Source organism: Malurus melanocephalus, unplaced genomic scaffold (genome assembly GCF_030028575.1).
Source record: "Malurus melanocephalus ecotype Western Australia unplaced genomic scaffold, MMel_1.1 scaffold_254, whole genome shotgun sequence".
Lineage (NCBI taxonomy): Eukaryota > Metazoa > Chordata > Aves > Passeriformes > Maluridae > Malurus > Malurus melanocephalus.
Window position 1 is genome coordinate 864,883 of NW_026623486.1, and position 17,076 is coordinate 881,958.

The window sequence follows — 17,076 nt, forward strand, 5'->3', positions numbered from 1 at the left end:
AGTGAGGCCGTTCATAAATCCAGCACCACAAGTTGTCAGTTCCCTTTAAACAAAAGAATGCATTACTTCTGCATGTAAATGCAATCACCTTCTCCTCATAAAGTTAAATTCTTCAGCCTGAAAAAGCTGTTGAGGACATTTCAGTTCAGCTCAGGGTAGAGCAGGCTCCCCTTGAGCTTTCAGCAAGTTTACATCAGGATAATGGAAACAGAAGGAAAATGACTTAATTCAGGTATAAAGGAACAAGTGCTGGATGTGTCGCAGACAACACATGGCTCTGGTTTTCAGACAAGACTTTAGAAAGGTTAATGATACGAATTGCTTCCAATTTCATGTGCCAGACTTCAGAGGTAAGGAGATTGATTCCAAAATGTCCAGAATGGTTTCTGAATATCAAACTGCAAAATCTTCTGAGGCTTGGCTGCTCAACATCATTTGCTATTTCTTACAAATTTGATGTCTGACAGGCTGAAACCATGGAAAACCAAGTCCTAAAATGTTGAGGATTTTATTCTGCCCAAGGTTTTTTTAAGCAATAAACTTACTGATTTATGATTTAAAAGAATATAAACACCACTGATACCAGTACCATAGCCCATTATATCTGTGTGCTTTGAAAYAGCATTTTTKAAATAAGAAGCTTAAGGCAAAAGACATAATGTTGAATAATCTTAAAAGTAGTGTTAAAAAGAAATGATGTGTAACATGGTCAGGAAAAGGTTTTTTAATTCTCGTTTATAGTAACAGTTCTACTGATGAAGTAAAACAAACTGTGAAGCAATAGTCACTTCCTCCATCTTGCCTGCATTGATTTCCAAAAGCCCAAAGAACAGTTTTAATGTAATAAATAAATCCCACTTTCCTCCTTGAAGATGCGAAAGTATTTTCAATTTTTTTTTTTTTAAGTAGAAAGCTGCTTCCGATAGTTTTACAAGAGGGCATATTGCTGTGGCTGCTATTTAAATTAAATTTGAAATATTTACATAAGTAAATTAATTACCAGTGACTGGGAACTTCAGATAATGACAATAAACTGTTGACAGTACTCTCTGTAATTTCTCTTTTCATTTTTCATCTTGTTTGGGGCTTTTATTTTTCTCAGGTGAGCAGCCATCATTCTTCATTATTTGGTTGCAATTCTAAGTGAAACTTTTGAGTAAGCATCAAACAGAATTTATGATAGATAGAGGRTGAGGAAAGCAAGAAAGTCTCAAAGATCTGTGCTTAGTCAGCTTTAGTGTAAACTGGAACCTTCTATRTGCTGTGAACCTGCTTAGCCAATACCTTCCAAATTTAAAGGCAAATTAAAAAATAAGTTAGTGCACATTTTCTGCCTGCTGTGTTGAAGAAAACATTCCTTTCTGACCTTTGCAAATGATCTGTTTACATCCTGAAGCACAAGATTTCAYTATCCTTATCTTAGTAGGCAGAAGAACCAGCGTTAGTAGCCATGAAATTATTCAGTGCTTTAAGAATATAGCTGCAGTATGTGACTCTCTAACCTCTTTAAAGCTGACTGCACACAGTATATGACATTTTCCTTTATTCCCTTTAATTTAGTTGACATTCATTTCATTTGTAAGATGAAAGAAAAAAAGCAAGATCTTGGTTGCAGTCTTCTCATGATCCTAAATATTTCACTCAAAAGTTATTCTGAAAGCATTTCAATGTTCCAGCAGTACCTTGTTCTTTTGGGGAAAGTCCTTCCACATTGAGCATTAGTGAAACAAATGCTAAAAGCAAATCTTTTTAATGTTACAGCATGATCAAGTAATACTYATCTGGTTTGTTTCTATAACCAAGTCAAATTAAATAAACCWAATTTGYTCCTTACTGTTTGTATGTTGGTAGCTGGAGGTTTCAGATATTCCATAATAATTCAAGAATTCCTCTCATTTTCAGTTTGTATATTGACAGCTGGAGATCAAGCAATTTAGCCAAGATGATGGTAGAGAAGTCAGTAGCAAAGCAGGGACAGGTTCAGGGCCCCAGTGCTCCAGTGACACTCTAACAATACCGACTAAAGCCTGTCGCTGTGAAAAGCTGTTCCTGTTGGTCACATAAACCCCTTGTGGCTGTCAGGTGCCCCTTGAACTCATTCCTGTTGATCTGGTGAAGGCTGAATTCCCTGTGCTGCTTCTGAGGTGCTGATACCATTCCTGCTGAGGAATCAGCTCACTTGCTGACAAATAAAGAATCCACACAGGATCTGAATCTGTTGGCCAGAAATTAAAAGATTACAAGATTGTTTTATTTAAATGGAATAGCTGGATACTTTGGAAATGGAATACCAGTGAACTTTTTGATAGCTACAACACTTGTTTGTTTCCCCAGTGCCTTTTCAGGAAACCAAGAAGCTTATTTTCCACCTACAGTTTCTCCTTTAATTATTATTAACTTGAAACCACTGCAATCCTGCTTTCATTAAATTAATTCATTCTTTGAAAATTTGTTCATGAGAATTTACTTAGCTAATTTTGTGACACAGTAATAATTACTGATTAACACTGACAGGAATTAAAGTGAACCTTCACATGTTGAGTCTGATCTTGCAAATCAATGAGGCAAAAGACTTAGCACTAATCATGTAAAAATAAATGCAGATAGTTGACTTTTCTCAACTTCTAACAAATAATGGAGATTTGGTTTAACAGAAATGGTGCTCAAAATAATTGTCTTACCTAGAAATGTAGAGCATTTAAGGTTTTCTCCAAGTGAGTGGTCAAAAGTAGTTTGGAAATGTGGGATTGAGCTTTCAAGAATTAAATAATCATGCAATTGATTAAAATTTTTTAAACATTTTTATTACTAACTGGGGAATCTGTATATGTATAACAATTGGTAGTTTGGGGGATTGCTTAATTGCTTGGTTTATTTTCCCAAAATACCTACTTGGGCTTCTTTTCTGATTTCCTTGCAGCTGGCCAGCTCAGCCAGTCAGCACATTTCGCTCTGCAGCTGCCCTACAACGTGCTGGGCCTGGGCCGCAGCGCCAACTTCCTCGACCACCTGTACGTTGGCATCCCTCGGCCYTTAGGAGAAAAGGTTGGTTGACATTTTTATGCCAATATTCATGGTGCTGCCTTTCCTAAGAGAGTTTGGATAGAAAAACTGCTAGGACACTATTTTTTTTTTTTAAATTTTCTGAAGTGAGAATATCAAAGAAGTTTGCACGCAGAAAAGTTTGCCCAACAGAACCAGTTTGCYTGGGTTTTGGGGGGTTGTATAAGATCTGAAGCCAGAATAAAATCAAAAGATGACTGAAACTGTCTATGAATGGTAGCATAGGTATGTAGTGCTTGTTTGTAGGGCAAATGGGTGTTAGATGTGAGGGTSCAATTATTCTGGACTGCAGTATCTAGAGTTTTTTCCTGGGGTCACTCTGGCCAGGCTATGACTCACATAATCCCTTCTGCCTCGGTGATAAAACCATGGTCAGTGTCATGGGGGAGAGATTACTGTGATTTATAATCTTCACATGAAACATAAAAGTGGGGTCTGYACCGTTCTCAGTCTTGAAAGAATCTGATGGTACTCGTTTAAAAAGTGAGGTACTCAAATTGGCCAAGTTCTGATTTGGATAATTACTTTGCCTGCCTCCTTTGTAGAATCAGTTCTTTTCTTCTTTCCCTATTATGCTTTGTACTTTTAAAGCAGATGCTGTGTTTCATGTCAGCAGTAGTTATTTTGCTTTTTACTTTTGGRGGTGGGTTTTACAAACAAAGCATTTTGGAGCTTTCAGAATAACAGGTTTATACAAAGATAAGGGATTAATCACTTATTTTTTTTTTTAAATCCACAACTTTTTTATTTCTGCTTTTGTTTCTTTCAATAGAGAACTTCTTTGCTTTTAAGTATGTTGGTTTGTTAGGAATTRACAGCCTTTGTTTTTCTTTCAGTCCATAAGAAAACAGGAATGGACAGCTATCATACCAAACTCCCAGCTTATAGTCATTCCTTATCCTCACAATGTTCCTCGAAGGTAACACCATATTTGGATTTGCACTGCCCATAATTACATTTCTACACAGTTGCAATTAGGCATTGTGTGTAGGTTTGGAAATAGTTCCTTGCATAGAAAGTTACTTGAAGAGCAAGGGCAGGGGGTCAGTTGTGAGCTGGAGCTGACAATGCTGCTCAGGTATTYACACAGCTCTCAGATGGTGCCCATAAACAATCAAAACCCATTACCAGCTCAGACAAACAATCAAAATGTATTACCAGCTCCACTCCTGTAAATAATAACACACTTGCTAGATTTAACAACATCCTCAGTGACAAATTACRAGTATGGTAATGGTTGAATTAAGCATTTTTGTTTCACCAAACATGTAATTTCTGTCTAATTCCATAGAAAAGCTTTGCTTCAGCCCTTCTGAATGCRGTAGCTGTTGCTACAGGAATGTTTTGCTTTAAGTAAAGGTGAATGGGTTGCTTGCATGAGAGCTTGAACACAGAATTCACTTTGCAATTAAAATGTTTCTCCCATAAAGAGAGCATGTTTCTCTTTTTGCTATTAGAGAAAATATTAGTCARATATTCCAGCTGCGTTTTGCCGCTTGATCTACCAGTGAGGTCAGTTGCGTTTGTCATGCAGAAATGATTCTGACATCAGTTCAGCAGTTAATTTTGCTATAGAACAAATAACGGTGGAGAAGTGATGTGCTGCTTGAGTTACTAATTAACAACCACAGAAATAACATCTGCCAGATGAAAATTTAGTTACAGTCTTGAGGTATTTAAAGGCATGTGTTATGCAAAGCAGTTTCTGTTATCCTATCCCAAAACCATTTTTGCTTTTGTGTAAATGAGTTTATGGACATTGTAGAATAGTAGAGGATGGAATCCCCAGAAGAAATCAGATTTCATCATGAAAGCTTCTTAATTTTTTTTTAAACACAGGTATGTGATTTCCTGAGAGCCTAAACACAGAGCCTGCTGCTGACAGCTTTCCCATGATAGSAAACCTGTTGTACAAAATTGGGGGATTTGAGAGATGTCTTCCAGGAGCCTTAAAGTGCTTAATTTTGTTGMTCTTCAACCAAAATCAATGGTTACCTTGTGTAGAACTGCAGCTGTCCCTGGGTGAACTTCAGGCCAAGAGAACTGGACCCATAAGCCTGTCCAAGAGGAGCTTCTCATGTGGAGGAAAAGTCTTTCAGGCTTATTTCCCCCTGCTCCTCCAGGCCCCAGGCATTTCTGTGAAAGGTTTCCTTACACATTTTACTTTGTCCTAAGCAAGGGCAGAAAATAAACCTCCTAATGAGAAAAAACTCATTCCCTGAGGATATCCGTAGCATTCATGAAAAGTTAAACAGAAACTGTACTTAGACATGGCATTACTTGAAAATAATTATATTAAGCCATACATTTCCAAGTAAACATCATTAAGCTTCAGTCTCTAAATAGAGCTGCTAGTTTCTGTAGACCAAGTTGTCACCTGTCATACTGTAACATGTTCCTTTCATCTTTGTAAGTTAAATCTGTTTTCTGCWTCTTAATGAAGGGTATTAATGTTTCCGTGGATTTTCTTCTTTTGTGTAGCTGGAGTGCCAAGCTGTATTTGACCCCAAGTAACATTGTACTGCTAACAGCTATAGCCTTAATTGGTGTCTGCGTTTTCATCCTGGCAATAATTGGCATATTACACTGGCAAGAAAAGGTAAGCTTAATTAACTAGAATAATTTCTGTATATTCTTTATACTRTATAACACTCCCTAATATTTTACAGACCTGTATATTGGGATTATTTCTATTTTTTTTCTGCAGCATAATAAGTCCCAAAAAGTGTTAAATATTAATTCAGTATTCACCACAAGTTTAAAAATTGGCATTAGTTTTATTTAAGCTCCAAGACACTTAAGCGTGTCCTTGCTGCTCCTTTTTTTTTTCCATTAAGCTGTTATTTCCAACTGAGACATGTTTGTTTCATATCTGAGCTTTCCATTTTGCAGTTTTAAGTTTTGGAAAGTGGAACATAAACTGAGTTTACTTATCTTGAGTTCTGCTGCTAATCTATAAATAAGGAGAAAGTCTCTTTTTTTAATCTCTCTTTGCTGGTTGCACTGACATTAGCATTCAGGAATGTATAGAAGTCAATCGTGCATATTGGCTGCTTTGCTCTGTGGGTCTGAATTAAACATGCAGGGTATAGAAATCCATTGATTTGAAGAAGCATTTTGAAAGGGGCCTTTCATGTCACAAAAGAAATGCRTTCCCATTTTTCTTAACTATGCTCAGTTCACAATCATACCCAACTGGCAGAGTTGCCAATAAATGTTACTATATACCCAAACCATAATCTTAGCTGTCAAATAAAATTACTGCACATTTTGACATGGTAGAACTGTTTGTTATTYTGTGCTTGTGGAAATAAAATGACCTTGTTAAACATTCAGATAAGCTTTGCGCATGCTTCATGTTTACATGTTATTATTCTGTCAATCCTCACTCTTCAAAAAGTTAAATACAGTTTCCAACTAATAATAAAGCTGGGAATAAGATACACAAAGCAAAGAAATACAAAGGTTTTGATGGCTGTGGTTAGCATGTCCTGCTGTACCAAGAAAGCACTGCTCAGTGTAGCTCAGGGCTGGGCACTGYCTGGGTTTAATTCTCTCTCCAACATATCTTTAGCAAATGAGAGCAGCTAAWAAGGTACTTGGACTTTGAGTTGGGGAAGGATTAACTGTGTATAATTCCATATGGAGAAATGGAAATTTAATGGCAACATTCAAAACAGTTTTTATACAATAATTCAAGCATTGTAGTTTAAGGAAGCACTCAGCCCAGGGTGAGTGCTTTTAGAGTTGTTTTAAGGCCCAAATGTGTGCGAATGAAGAGATGTATTGGTAATTTTGTAAACTCATTTCCAACTCCAACATCACAAAATAGGCACAAATATTTGGATAAATTTTGTGTATTTTCAGACCACTGTATAAACATGTGTTAATTCCTATGGATTTTTACTTTCCCAGTTTTTAGAAGTTGTTGAGGTACTGAACAAATAACAATGTTCACCAAGGCCGTATTGTGCATCACTGACATGTTTAAAGTTAAACTCCAGAGTTCCTTGTTTCTAAGCTTGTTCTTAGTTTACTGTCTCTCAGCAATCCTCTCATAAAAATACCGTCCTGGCTAAATGCCACTTCCCCTTGCAGATCTCTGGAGTACCTGTAGCAAAGAAAAGAAGGGGAAATGAACTGGCACTTAAAAATCATTTCTTTCCCCAGAGGGTGTGTGTGTATGGAAGCTGCAGTGTTTTCTTCAGCAGTTTAAATAAACCCAGTACTTTGACCTCTGCAGATGAGTAGTAACAGGAGCCTTTTGTCTACAATAGTTCTTACACACTCATCTGCCAGCCAAGTATCATAGTACTGAGATAACTGTAGGATTTAGGGGTAGGTGTTGCTCTGTCTTGCCTTAGAAATTTTGAATGCATTGAAGAAAAAAAAGCTTTGAAATCTCAGTTACTAGTTTTTAGTTTTGATACATCAAATGAAAGAGAACTTGGATGAATTGGCACCATTATTCATCTTACAACAAATACAATCTTGGTACGTTTGCTACAGTCCTTGAAAGTCCTTATTCACATTCTTGRTAACTTGCTTTGGGGTAGAGGGGCTGGCATGGAAACACTGCACAATGATGGAAATACTGCTGGAGAGGGTTTRTTCTATCCAGCAGGGTATCAGTTACTGTCAAATTTGAAGCAGAAATTTTTTCAGGAAACATTGAGAAATGGAGTGAAAATTGTTTTCTGAGTGAGACTATGAAATTTTGTGCAATGTGACAAGCCTTTCAGTTTAGGAAAGAGTGTGCCACTCCCTCCTTCCCACCCCTTTTTTGACATCCGGAATACTACTGACACTGATAAAGTCCCTGCCAAAAAAGCCAGACTGATATATCTTAAACCTCACTGACAGCTCTGCTGCTGCTACAAAATGCAGTCAAATCCATAGTTCATGCAATGGAGTTGCTATCACACGTAAACATTGTGTAATGAGGAAATCTTTGGCCTTGAGCCAAAGCAGATGACGAACTCCCATGGCAGAAGACGAGCACTGATTTCTGCCACAATTGTTGTGTATTTCTATAACTGAGACACAAAACTGAATGCCCACACAGCACCTACTGGAAAGGCTTTTCATTTTACTCCTTAAATAAAAAAAATGAAAAAAAAAAAAGGAGGAAAGAAGTTGGGTCTGTGCAAGCTAAAAAGCATTTCAATCTGCTTTGCCAAATTCTCTCATGCTGGGATTTACACATACTGTCTGTCATGAAAAAACACTGTTTTCTAAAGGAGTTAGCACTGTGTGTTCAAAAATCCTTGAAGAAATGCTTCCATCTTCTGTTGAGTGCTTTAGCACACAATAGGAGACGTGGGAGAGGACATGATTTACACATGACATGGACCATAGGTCCAATTTAAATWTGCTGCTTCTTTCCAAGCACTGGAAAAGCACCACCCATTCTAYTCTTTCAGCAGGTCAATGTGTGTTCTGCATAAATAAGCAGGGAAATGCATCCTACTTCATGTTTTCATAATATAAACAAAAAAGAGAACATTTTTTGTCTACTWGGTGCTGTTAATTGTTGGTTGAACTGCCATATTGGCCCAAAGTTGTATTTAACAGAATGTGTTTTTAAATTAGATTCTTCATATGTGTAACATAAATTACATTTACAGTTACTTCAGAGTAATTTTCATCTTATATTTATAATGTAGACAAAATGCATACCAGGAAACAGTCCTCAGGTTTAAATTATTCCTTTTAAAAAGCATTGTTAGAAATAACAGAAAATAATGGGTCATAAATACTACAAGAGCAGAGCATTAACAGCAGAAGCAAATTTTGTGTAGATTATTGCACTTTCAAACTGACATCATTTAAAAGTTAATTGTTGAGGCTTTTACTAAGCTTTTTTGCCTTTTGTCAAATGGCTTGAAAAAAATCAACCATTCTTTGACACTTGACAGCTCATTTCTGTAACAGCATTGCTCTAGATTCCACAAAGTGTTTTTTTTATTATTATTTTTCAGAAAGCAGATGACAGAGAGAAGCGACAGGAGGCTCATCGGTTCCATTTTGATGCTATGTGACATGCCTTAATATTTATGAAGGAGCTGCTACTCATTTGCTTAATTGAAAGACTAAATTCTGATTTTTAAAATTATTCCTATGAAAGTACTGTTGGTGTGTTATTTGTAAATGTTGCATTATCTGATATTTATTTTGRAAGTATTAAAATTAGACCTGAATGTCTCACAAGGCCTTTCAGTTAAGAGACTGTATATAATAGCATTTGGCCTTTATTTAACAGAACTGTAAATTTATTTTTCTTAGTAAAGGGATCAGATTGCATGTACCATTGTTTATGTACCAATTCTTTAGTAATATTTGMTAGAAAGAAAGCTGTGTAAATCAAGTGTAGCATTTCAGCGAGCAGAATACCTTGTACCACTTGAATTGGTCTTGTCCTTTATTCATTCCTGCAAACAACCTGGTTTCTGAAAATTAAATTTGTGCAATTTCTCAGATGACGTAATCGTTAATTATTTTGATTGTATTAAATGGTGCTTAACGTAAAGTATTCTGTATTTTTCTTTGTTTATATGTTCCATAGTTAAAGAACTTGGGAATAAGAGAACCAAAAGCAACCTGAAGTGTAAGGCTGGTTCAATCATCCTGGGATAGATGCAGTATTTATGTGTGCTAGTTCTGGGGACAAGACAAGGCATTAAAAAATTAAAAYCATAAAAATGTATCAGTATTACATAAACTGCTTTTATAATTAAACTATAACCACATTTATTTTAGACAGGCCCAAAGTCRTTATGAAGGTAACTAGTTTTTTACATCAGAAAGGTATGTGATTTTTTTATTTGKTTTTGTTTTTCAAGAAGTTAAAAGAAACATTTTTGAGTAGAAAGAGATTGAGGATTGAGACCCTAAAATGTATTGCCAAGTGATGAGATATACTAAGAATAAATTAAGAATGTAATAGGACACTCAGAATAAATCATGCACATTATCTATGTACACAGCWATGCCCAAATTTCATAAGGCTGTAGTAATGACAGAAGACAAGTTGCTCAACTTTAAATATTKTAAATGGTGATGAAGTCACAGTTGTTCAGTGTACTTGGGATCCTGGAAGAATCTCTGAGAATAATCATGCTTTTATTTGACATGAGTTTAGATGATGAATTTTGCATTAGTTAATTTGCATTCCTAATCCAGTTTGATAAACTAGAACATCCCTTCTCACCAAACTGCAAGGGTTGGTGCTGAAGGCACTCAGGTGTGCAGTGGGTCTCTGCTCGGGTCTGGCACTTGCCTGGGATGGTGCCTGTCCCTGGCAGTGCCACCCAAAGCAAGAGGGAACAGGTTTAAGGCTGAGCTGAGGGTGCCCACCCCAAGTCCCAGTCAGGCACTGGGTTCCCATGGCAGTGCTGAACACCAGCACCAAGCCAGGAGTCAGAGCTGCGTGTCCTGAGCTGGGAAGTTGCACTGGGTATGTACTGATCAGAGGCCAGCAGAAGAGACTCTCATATCACATTACTGYTGTTATTCAGGACAGTATTTCCTTAATGCACACCTTCAATTTTTCTCATGAAAAGGTAAGAATATCTTTTTTAGAGAAATACTTAATGCTATTGGACTTTCTAAACCACACTGATAGAATTGGCTCCTACCAGCAAAACAAAGAACAGATTTCATRATTAAGAGGACATAAAGTTCAATATATTTTTCTGTCCTTTTCAGATGGTTGGAGAATAATGCTACATGCACAACGCACTGTGGCAGCAAAGTTGACTGTAGCCCTCTATCACAATATAATACACATAGATTAGCTTCCTTATGTTTTTTGAAAAAGCAATTAGGAATAAAATAACCTCATGCTGACATTTAAGCTGTTGCACAGAACAATGAGCTTGGTATCTTTTGCTCTGAGGTATTTTGCATGCTCAGCAATGCATCATTGCATCGCTRTATACAATATAATAAAGTTTACCCCAGGTTCTAAGTACTTGTAGCATGGCTCACACAGTCTATGCATACTGTTTTGAATTAAGATATTAAATATTGTTAAACCTGTTGTCAGAGGTTTCATGTTGTACTTTGGTTCTCTATTCTATAARCATTAAACATATGTTTGGGTAAGGTTATTGCCCTTCTCCCAGGARGTTTAAGAAAGCAGCATCAATTAGAAAGTTGTAGTTCCAGGTGATCATCACAGTAACTGAGAAGTGAGAAATAGTTCGAGCTACATAAATTTTCAAACTGCAGCCACTCTTAACACAGCCCTGGTGAGAAATGCTATTGGAAGCTTCCTCGGTGTGAAATTTCACCTATATAAAAATACTGTTGACAGGCCAACTGACAGATGGCTGTTGAAATTCCATCTTTCTTTGTTCTCATTTTCCATGAGAAGCTTTAAGACTGAATCTTCCTACCAGATTTATCATTAATGCACTATAATCCCCCAACAAAAGAACCAACTTTTCTGCTACAGATTAATAGGCATATTCTATGTAGTATGATATTCTTCCTGTGCTGAGGCCATTGTGCTTAACAGACAGAGACATTAAAAATATTTGCTACAGTTAACTGACAAATAATCACTACAAATGCACCAAGTCAATTCAGGACTTCTATAGAATCACAGAGCAGTTTGGTATGGAAAGATCATCCAGTTCCAATCTCTCTGCCATGGGCAAGGACACCTTCCACTATCCCAGGTTGCTTCAAGCCCTGTTCAAACTGTCCTTGGACACTTCCAGGGATCCAGGGGCAGCCACAGCTTCTCTGGRAACCTGTGCCAGGACCTCATCACCTTCACAGGGAAGAATTTTTTCCTMACACCCAATGTAAACCTCCTCCTTGTCAGTGTGAAGCCATTCCCCCTTGTCCTGTCACTCCATCCCTTGTCAGTAGTCTCTCTCCATATTTCTTGGTAGGCTCCTTTCATGCACAGCAAGGCCACAATTAGGTCACCCCAAAGCCTTCTCTTTTCCARGCTGAACAATCCCAGCTCTCCCAGCCTTTCCTCCCAGCAGAGCTGCTCCATTCCTCTGCTCACCCTGCTGCCTCCTCTGGGCTCTCTGCAGCAGCTCCAGCTCCTCCCTGTGCTGGTCCAGGGCTGGGGCAGCTCTGCCCGTGGGSTCTCACCTGAGGGGGAGAGGGGCAGAATCCCCCCCATTCCCTTTGCTGCCCCCACCCAGGTCCCTCTCTGCAGGTTTGCTCTTGGCCTATTGATCCCCAGCCTGCACCAATATTAGATATTGATTCTAAATAGATACCAATGTATTGTAATTGATGTATATAACTTCTTTCAAATGAATGACACCACAATAGAGCACAAGTCAATCCATAAGTTTCTGCTGCATTATAATCAACAGTGTAAAAGCACTAACTGTCAGTTTTGAAGGTGTTAATAACCATGAGATTTTTTTTTAATTCAGGAAATAAAATTATGCTTAGAATAATCTCATACTTTGCAAATAAGTAGTAATAATTTTAAAGGCATGGGCAAATGTTTKGTTCAAAGAAGCATGTTAAATCAAGAGCAGTAGAGGAATTAAATCTGACATATTGCTGTGGTGCTTTAGTAACCCTATTATCCATTCTGGGGACAGGGTCTATTTGTTGAGGCAYTGGTAATACTGCCCTCACTGTCACTTTGAAAACAATCAGCCACACAGTACTATTTTTATAATTAATTCTGACTTTAGTGAAAAATGTGATCCYATCTATGATACAATCCATAACAATTATAACCTAATTTTGAAATCAATGAATTCTTCARCCTAAGCCAAAAGAGTCTATAGGTRTATTCTAACAGATCMAATTATATTGCCTACCAAATAGAGAAGTGCTTTGTAAGCTTTCTGGAGACTATCAGTTTCTTCCTGACTATTCAAAAGTTTACAGTGTTCATTACTCAGTAGCAAATAACAAAGCCAACTGTGCATATTTATGTGTGATAATGTATTACATATTATAATACAATTACAATTGTATCATAATACAATACTGAGGCACTTGCACCTTCTATAATTTTYCAATTAGAAATTATATACAATTAAGATTTATCAAGTGCTCCTAAATCATACTGATAAAACCAAGTACCAGAACAGTTAAAATCAACTTCCCATGTCCTTTTATAATTAATCACTGTTAAAATCTATATTTTTACAACCTCTTAAAAATAATGTCAAAGTAGCTGCTGGTCTAAGGCTGTTTGTGATATACAGTTTGCTACTCAAGAGCAGAAAGTATTTTAGATAACATTGAAGTTAAAATGTCTCACAGGACAGTAAGCCAAAGGAAGTTTAAAGGAGGAGGCAAACCCGGTTCTRATACAAATGTAAGCCTTTAGTTGCAGCAGAGCACTGTTGGGACTGACTCATTCATCAGCTGCTCATGCAGGTGTTTACCTACGTCAGAATGAGTGCCACTGCCTTCCCTCAACGACTCCTATTCAAAAACAATCATGAGGATTGATGGAGCATCAGAACAATACACAGCTGCCTGTCCAAAAGCTGTCTTCAACCTTTCTTAACTCCCAAACTCAAGTTTAATTAAGTTGAGCTTACTGCCAGCTAGACCCGGTGGCAAGAGCATTTTCCTCCCTGGAAACCTGCAAAGTGCAGGCTCAGAAAACGGGAACTGAAAGCTTCTTCAGGCCTGTCACTAGTGAAAGCACCACCTGGAACAAGAACTCCTGCTAAAACCAAGCAGCAGGGATGTCCACGGGAGAAATGTCTCTGAAAGCAGCAGTGACCAGTGGCAGAATGTGCCCCAAATCTACAAATTGATGCTACTCCCTTCCTCTCCTGCCCTGACATTTTGACACAGCCCTGGGAAAAGGCTGGAAAAGCTGCTCACTTCTCCAAGTGTAATAGCTCTGTTCARCCTTCTAATGGACAAACCAGAAGTTTGAAGTTCAGCTCTTCAGTTAAATTGATTGTAGCAGATTGGGTATTTGCAATTAGTACCCAAAATTGTACTGAGATACAGCATTACATGGGTTTTCTCCTCTCTCTTTGGTGGGAGACAATTGAACACAAATAATTCTCTTGAATGCAAATTCAGCCTGAGATCTGAGAATCAGGCCAGTTCTCATTTCTTAAATCATCATAAGTAATAAAAATATCCAAGTCAAATTTTGCCATCAGCTATACTGTGCATTCCAAAAAATAAARGAAGCAACCCCCTGTTTCCTAACAATCTGCACAACAGCAGTCAGATTTTAATTATCTACTTGAAGAGAGGATAAAAAATTATGGGTGATGCCCAGATACAGTACAATTTTCTTGTATTACTACAGTAAACATTTTTGTTAATAAAGAAAATAATGCAATGTAGATATATCTGCTGAGAACTTCTTTATGCATAGGAGTTTTCACTATAGAACTTAGCATTTCATCACATTACTATAAATATATGGTTAAGAGGGGAACAGAGAAATCGCTTTATCCATTGCTGGAATGTAACAGCTATTTAACAATTCATGGAAAAACTATGCTTTGAGGAGGACTGTATCATCTCTATTTGAAATTGAAAGGACAATTCAAGTAAGTAGAATAATATAATTATGTAACTTGGGATTTTGCCAGACCATCAAGCTTAATACTTCATGAAGCTTCTTCCAACACTGAAATGGATCTTTAATACCCAGAGAAGCTCAGGACCTTTGCTGCGAGGTCTCTCCGGGGGTCCGGGAGGAGCTGCCGCCCSCCGCCCCGCAGCGCCCCGCTCCGCTCCCTCCTCCATTTAATTCGCGCTCACTGACAATCACACTGACTTGAAGCSCCTGAAATATTTAACAGATAATCTGAAGCAAGAGAATGACCTTTTCTAACAGGATAGGCTGACCTTTGAACATTGTAGAAAGAATTTAACATTCAAACATACRGCACCAAACCACAAGGAAATCAGAGCTCCACCTCGCAGGCTCGTGTTGGACACTACGCTGATCTGCCCTAACTCCTTAAGCAGACGGACTCGCAAATTGCAATTACGCATTTAATTTACAGTTTGCAAAATCCGTTGGGTCTAGCGAGTGGGCTGGTTCCACATTGTTTCCACAATGTGCTGCGCTCGGACAGCAGAGTTGCGCTTGGGGCACCTGGAGGTGCAGCCGAGCATCGCAGTGCAGGACCTGAATGGAAYAGAGAACGCTTCTTCCTCCGTTGGCTCCTCCGCGGCAGCTCCTGCGGGGCCGGGCCGGGGGCGCCCGGACCGCTCCTGGCCCTGCGCAAAGCTTTGYAAACACGCACTGGTTTAAACACTCCGTGATTCAATACTTCTGGAGCCTGGGCGAAAGATCTCAGCCTCGCCTAATCGKCAGTTCCACGGAGGAGACATCCTGTAGGAAATACCCAGCGATTCTTCAACCCGTGTTGCCTATGGGAGATTTGAAAGCATCTCTAAGGGACTCCCGTGTTGCTATCATTTTGCAGGTAGCYTATGGGCACTACAGCCTTTCATAGCCGTGCCCCCGGCTGTCCGGCACAGCCGCGGCTCTCGCCCTCACGCACCTCCCTCGGCAGCTCGGAGGGGTTTGGCAGGACCGCAGTCCCCGCGGCGGGATCTGCTGGCCGGGGCCTCTCTCTCCCTACCCTTCCCCCGACATCGCCACCTGCCTCCACCTCAGGCCCTTTCCCTAAGTAACATCTCCCCTCACAGGCTAACCCGATGTGATGGATAACCAGAGGGACGGGAGCCAGGGCAGGCGGCAGGCTAAGTGCGCCTTTTTATTAACTTCTTGTAAAGTAATAGCTCCATTTTAGCTGTCATTCCTGTCAAACAACAGCCGCACAATAGCGTGTGATGGGCTCTTCCCGGCGCCGGAGCTGCAGGCAGCACACTGCAGCCAGGCAGGCAGCTGGGCACGCCGCACTGCCGGAGCCGCGCGAGTTCCTGCCACCAGCGAGGGGACCAAGGGGAGCAACACAAGACCAAAGGGAACCGGGTCCCTTTTACCTCACCAGGACCCTCTCAGATCCCAGACAAAGCCGGGCAGCCGGGATTCAGGGTTATCCGAGCCACCGTGCCCTGGAGAGGGACTGCACAGATCGCTCTCTCCGCCACGGCGGACCCTCTCCGGGCGGCCAGCACCGCACACGGGAGAATTCCGGCAGACGGGGAGCAGGATGGGCCAGGGGCGTGAGGCACGGCAGGGGACCGAGCTGGAAGAACCGAGGCGCGGCGCTCCAAAGGGGCTAGCCCGGCTCCCCGTAGGGACGGGGTGAGGACGGGTGCTGCCCCAAAGCCGCCACCCCCGCCTCGGTGCCCGGCCGAGCGGGAGGAGCACAGCGGCCCCGCCGGCTGCGGCTGTGGCTGCTTGCGGGGCTCCGTCGGGGGCGGGCACATGCGTACAAGCAGCTCATCCAGGCAAACACCCCTCACATCTTAAATGAGCTTCATTTAGCAGCAGTCGCTTCAGTCGGGCTGGGAGCTGGCGGGCTGCGCTCGGAGCACCGCGCGGGGAGCCCCCCGGGGCAGGCCAGCCTCGACGGAGCCCGCCGCGCCCCGCTCTCGATGGGACTGAGCGCGGCGGCGGCTCCGCGCTCGGGCGGCGGAGGCTGAGCGCGCCCCGCGGGGGCGCCGGGCATGGCCGCGGGCGGGCGGGGGCCGAKCCGTAGCCGCGGGCACAGCGCCCTCGCGGGGGGCACCGCCGCGGCCATGGAGCGCCGCTGATCGCCGCCGCCGCCGGGAGACAATGGCCCTGCACAAACTCTGCTCGGTGCTGGAAGGTAGGAGCCGCGGGCGGCACTATGCCCCGCCGGCGCGGGGACCGCGGGACCCCCGGCGACGCCGCCCCTTCGGCTGCCCCGCGCTGCCCCCGGCGCCCTCTAAGCGCCGGCGGAAACTTCGGAGCGGGAGCTGCGCCGGGCTGGCCGCGCCGCTGCTGCCGGACTGCTCCTCCGGGGCAGTTGTCCGCGCCCCGCACCGCCCCGCGTCCCTCCCCAGCCCCGCTCTGCCTCACGCGAGCCCCAGCGTTGCGGTGCCGGCTCGGGGCTGCGGGGCGGGCGCTGCCGGAGCCCAGCGGGGGCCGAGCGG

The 17,076-nt window shown here is 41.3% G+C and overlaps 3 protein-coding genes across 5 annotated transcripts in view; 2 read left to right on the top strand and 1 right to left on the bottom strand.

Moving 5' to 3' along the window:
• The window catches only part of ITFG1 (integrin alpha FG-GAP repeat containing 1), a 70,414-nt gene extending 59,310 nt beyond the window's left edge, over nucleotides 1-11,104 (top strand). The window contains exons 15-18 of the mRNA XM_057375671.1: nucleotides 2,921-3,045; nucleotides 3,900-3,982; nucleotides 5,545-5,662; nucleotides 9,045-11,104. Coding sequence (XP_057231654.1) covers nucleotides 2,921-3,045; nucleotides 3,900-3,982; nucleotides 5,545-5,662; nucleotides 9,045-9,104 — 386 coding nt within the window. The 3' untranslated portion in view covers nucleotides 9,105-11,104. The remainder of the gene's footprint in view (nucleotides 1-2,920; nucleotides 3,046-3,899; nucleotides 3,983-5,544; nucleotides 5,663-9,044) is intronic.
• The window catches only part of PHKB (phosphorylase kinase regulatory subunit beta), a 198,366-nt gene that overhangs the window by 124,933 nt on the left and 56,357 nt on the right, over nucleotides 1-17,076 (bottom strand). The window lies entirely within an intron of this gene.
• The window catches only part of NETO2 (neuropilin and tolloid like 2), a 32,223-nt gene continuing 31,491 nt past the window's right edge, over nucleotides 16,345-17,076 (top strand). Inside the window, exon 1 of the mRNA XM_057375672.1 lies at nucleotides 16,345-16,769. Coding sequence (XP_057231655.1) covers nucleotides 16,736-16,769 — 34 coding nt within the window. The 5' untranslated portion in view covers nucleotides 16,345-16,735. The remainder of the gene's footprint in view (nucleotides 16,770-17,076) is intronic.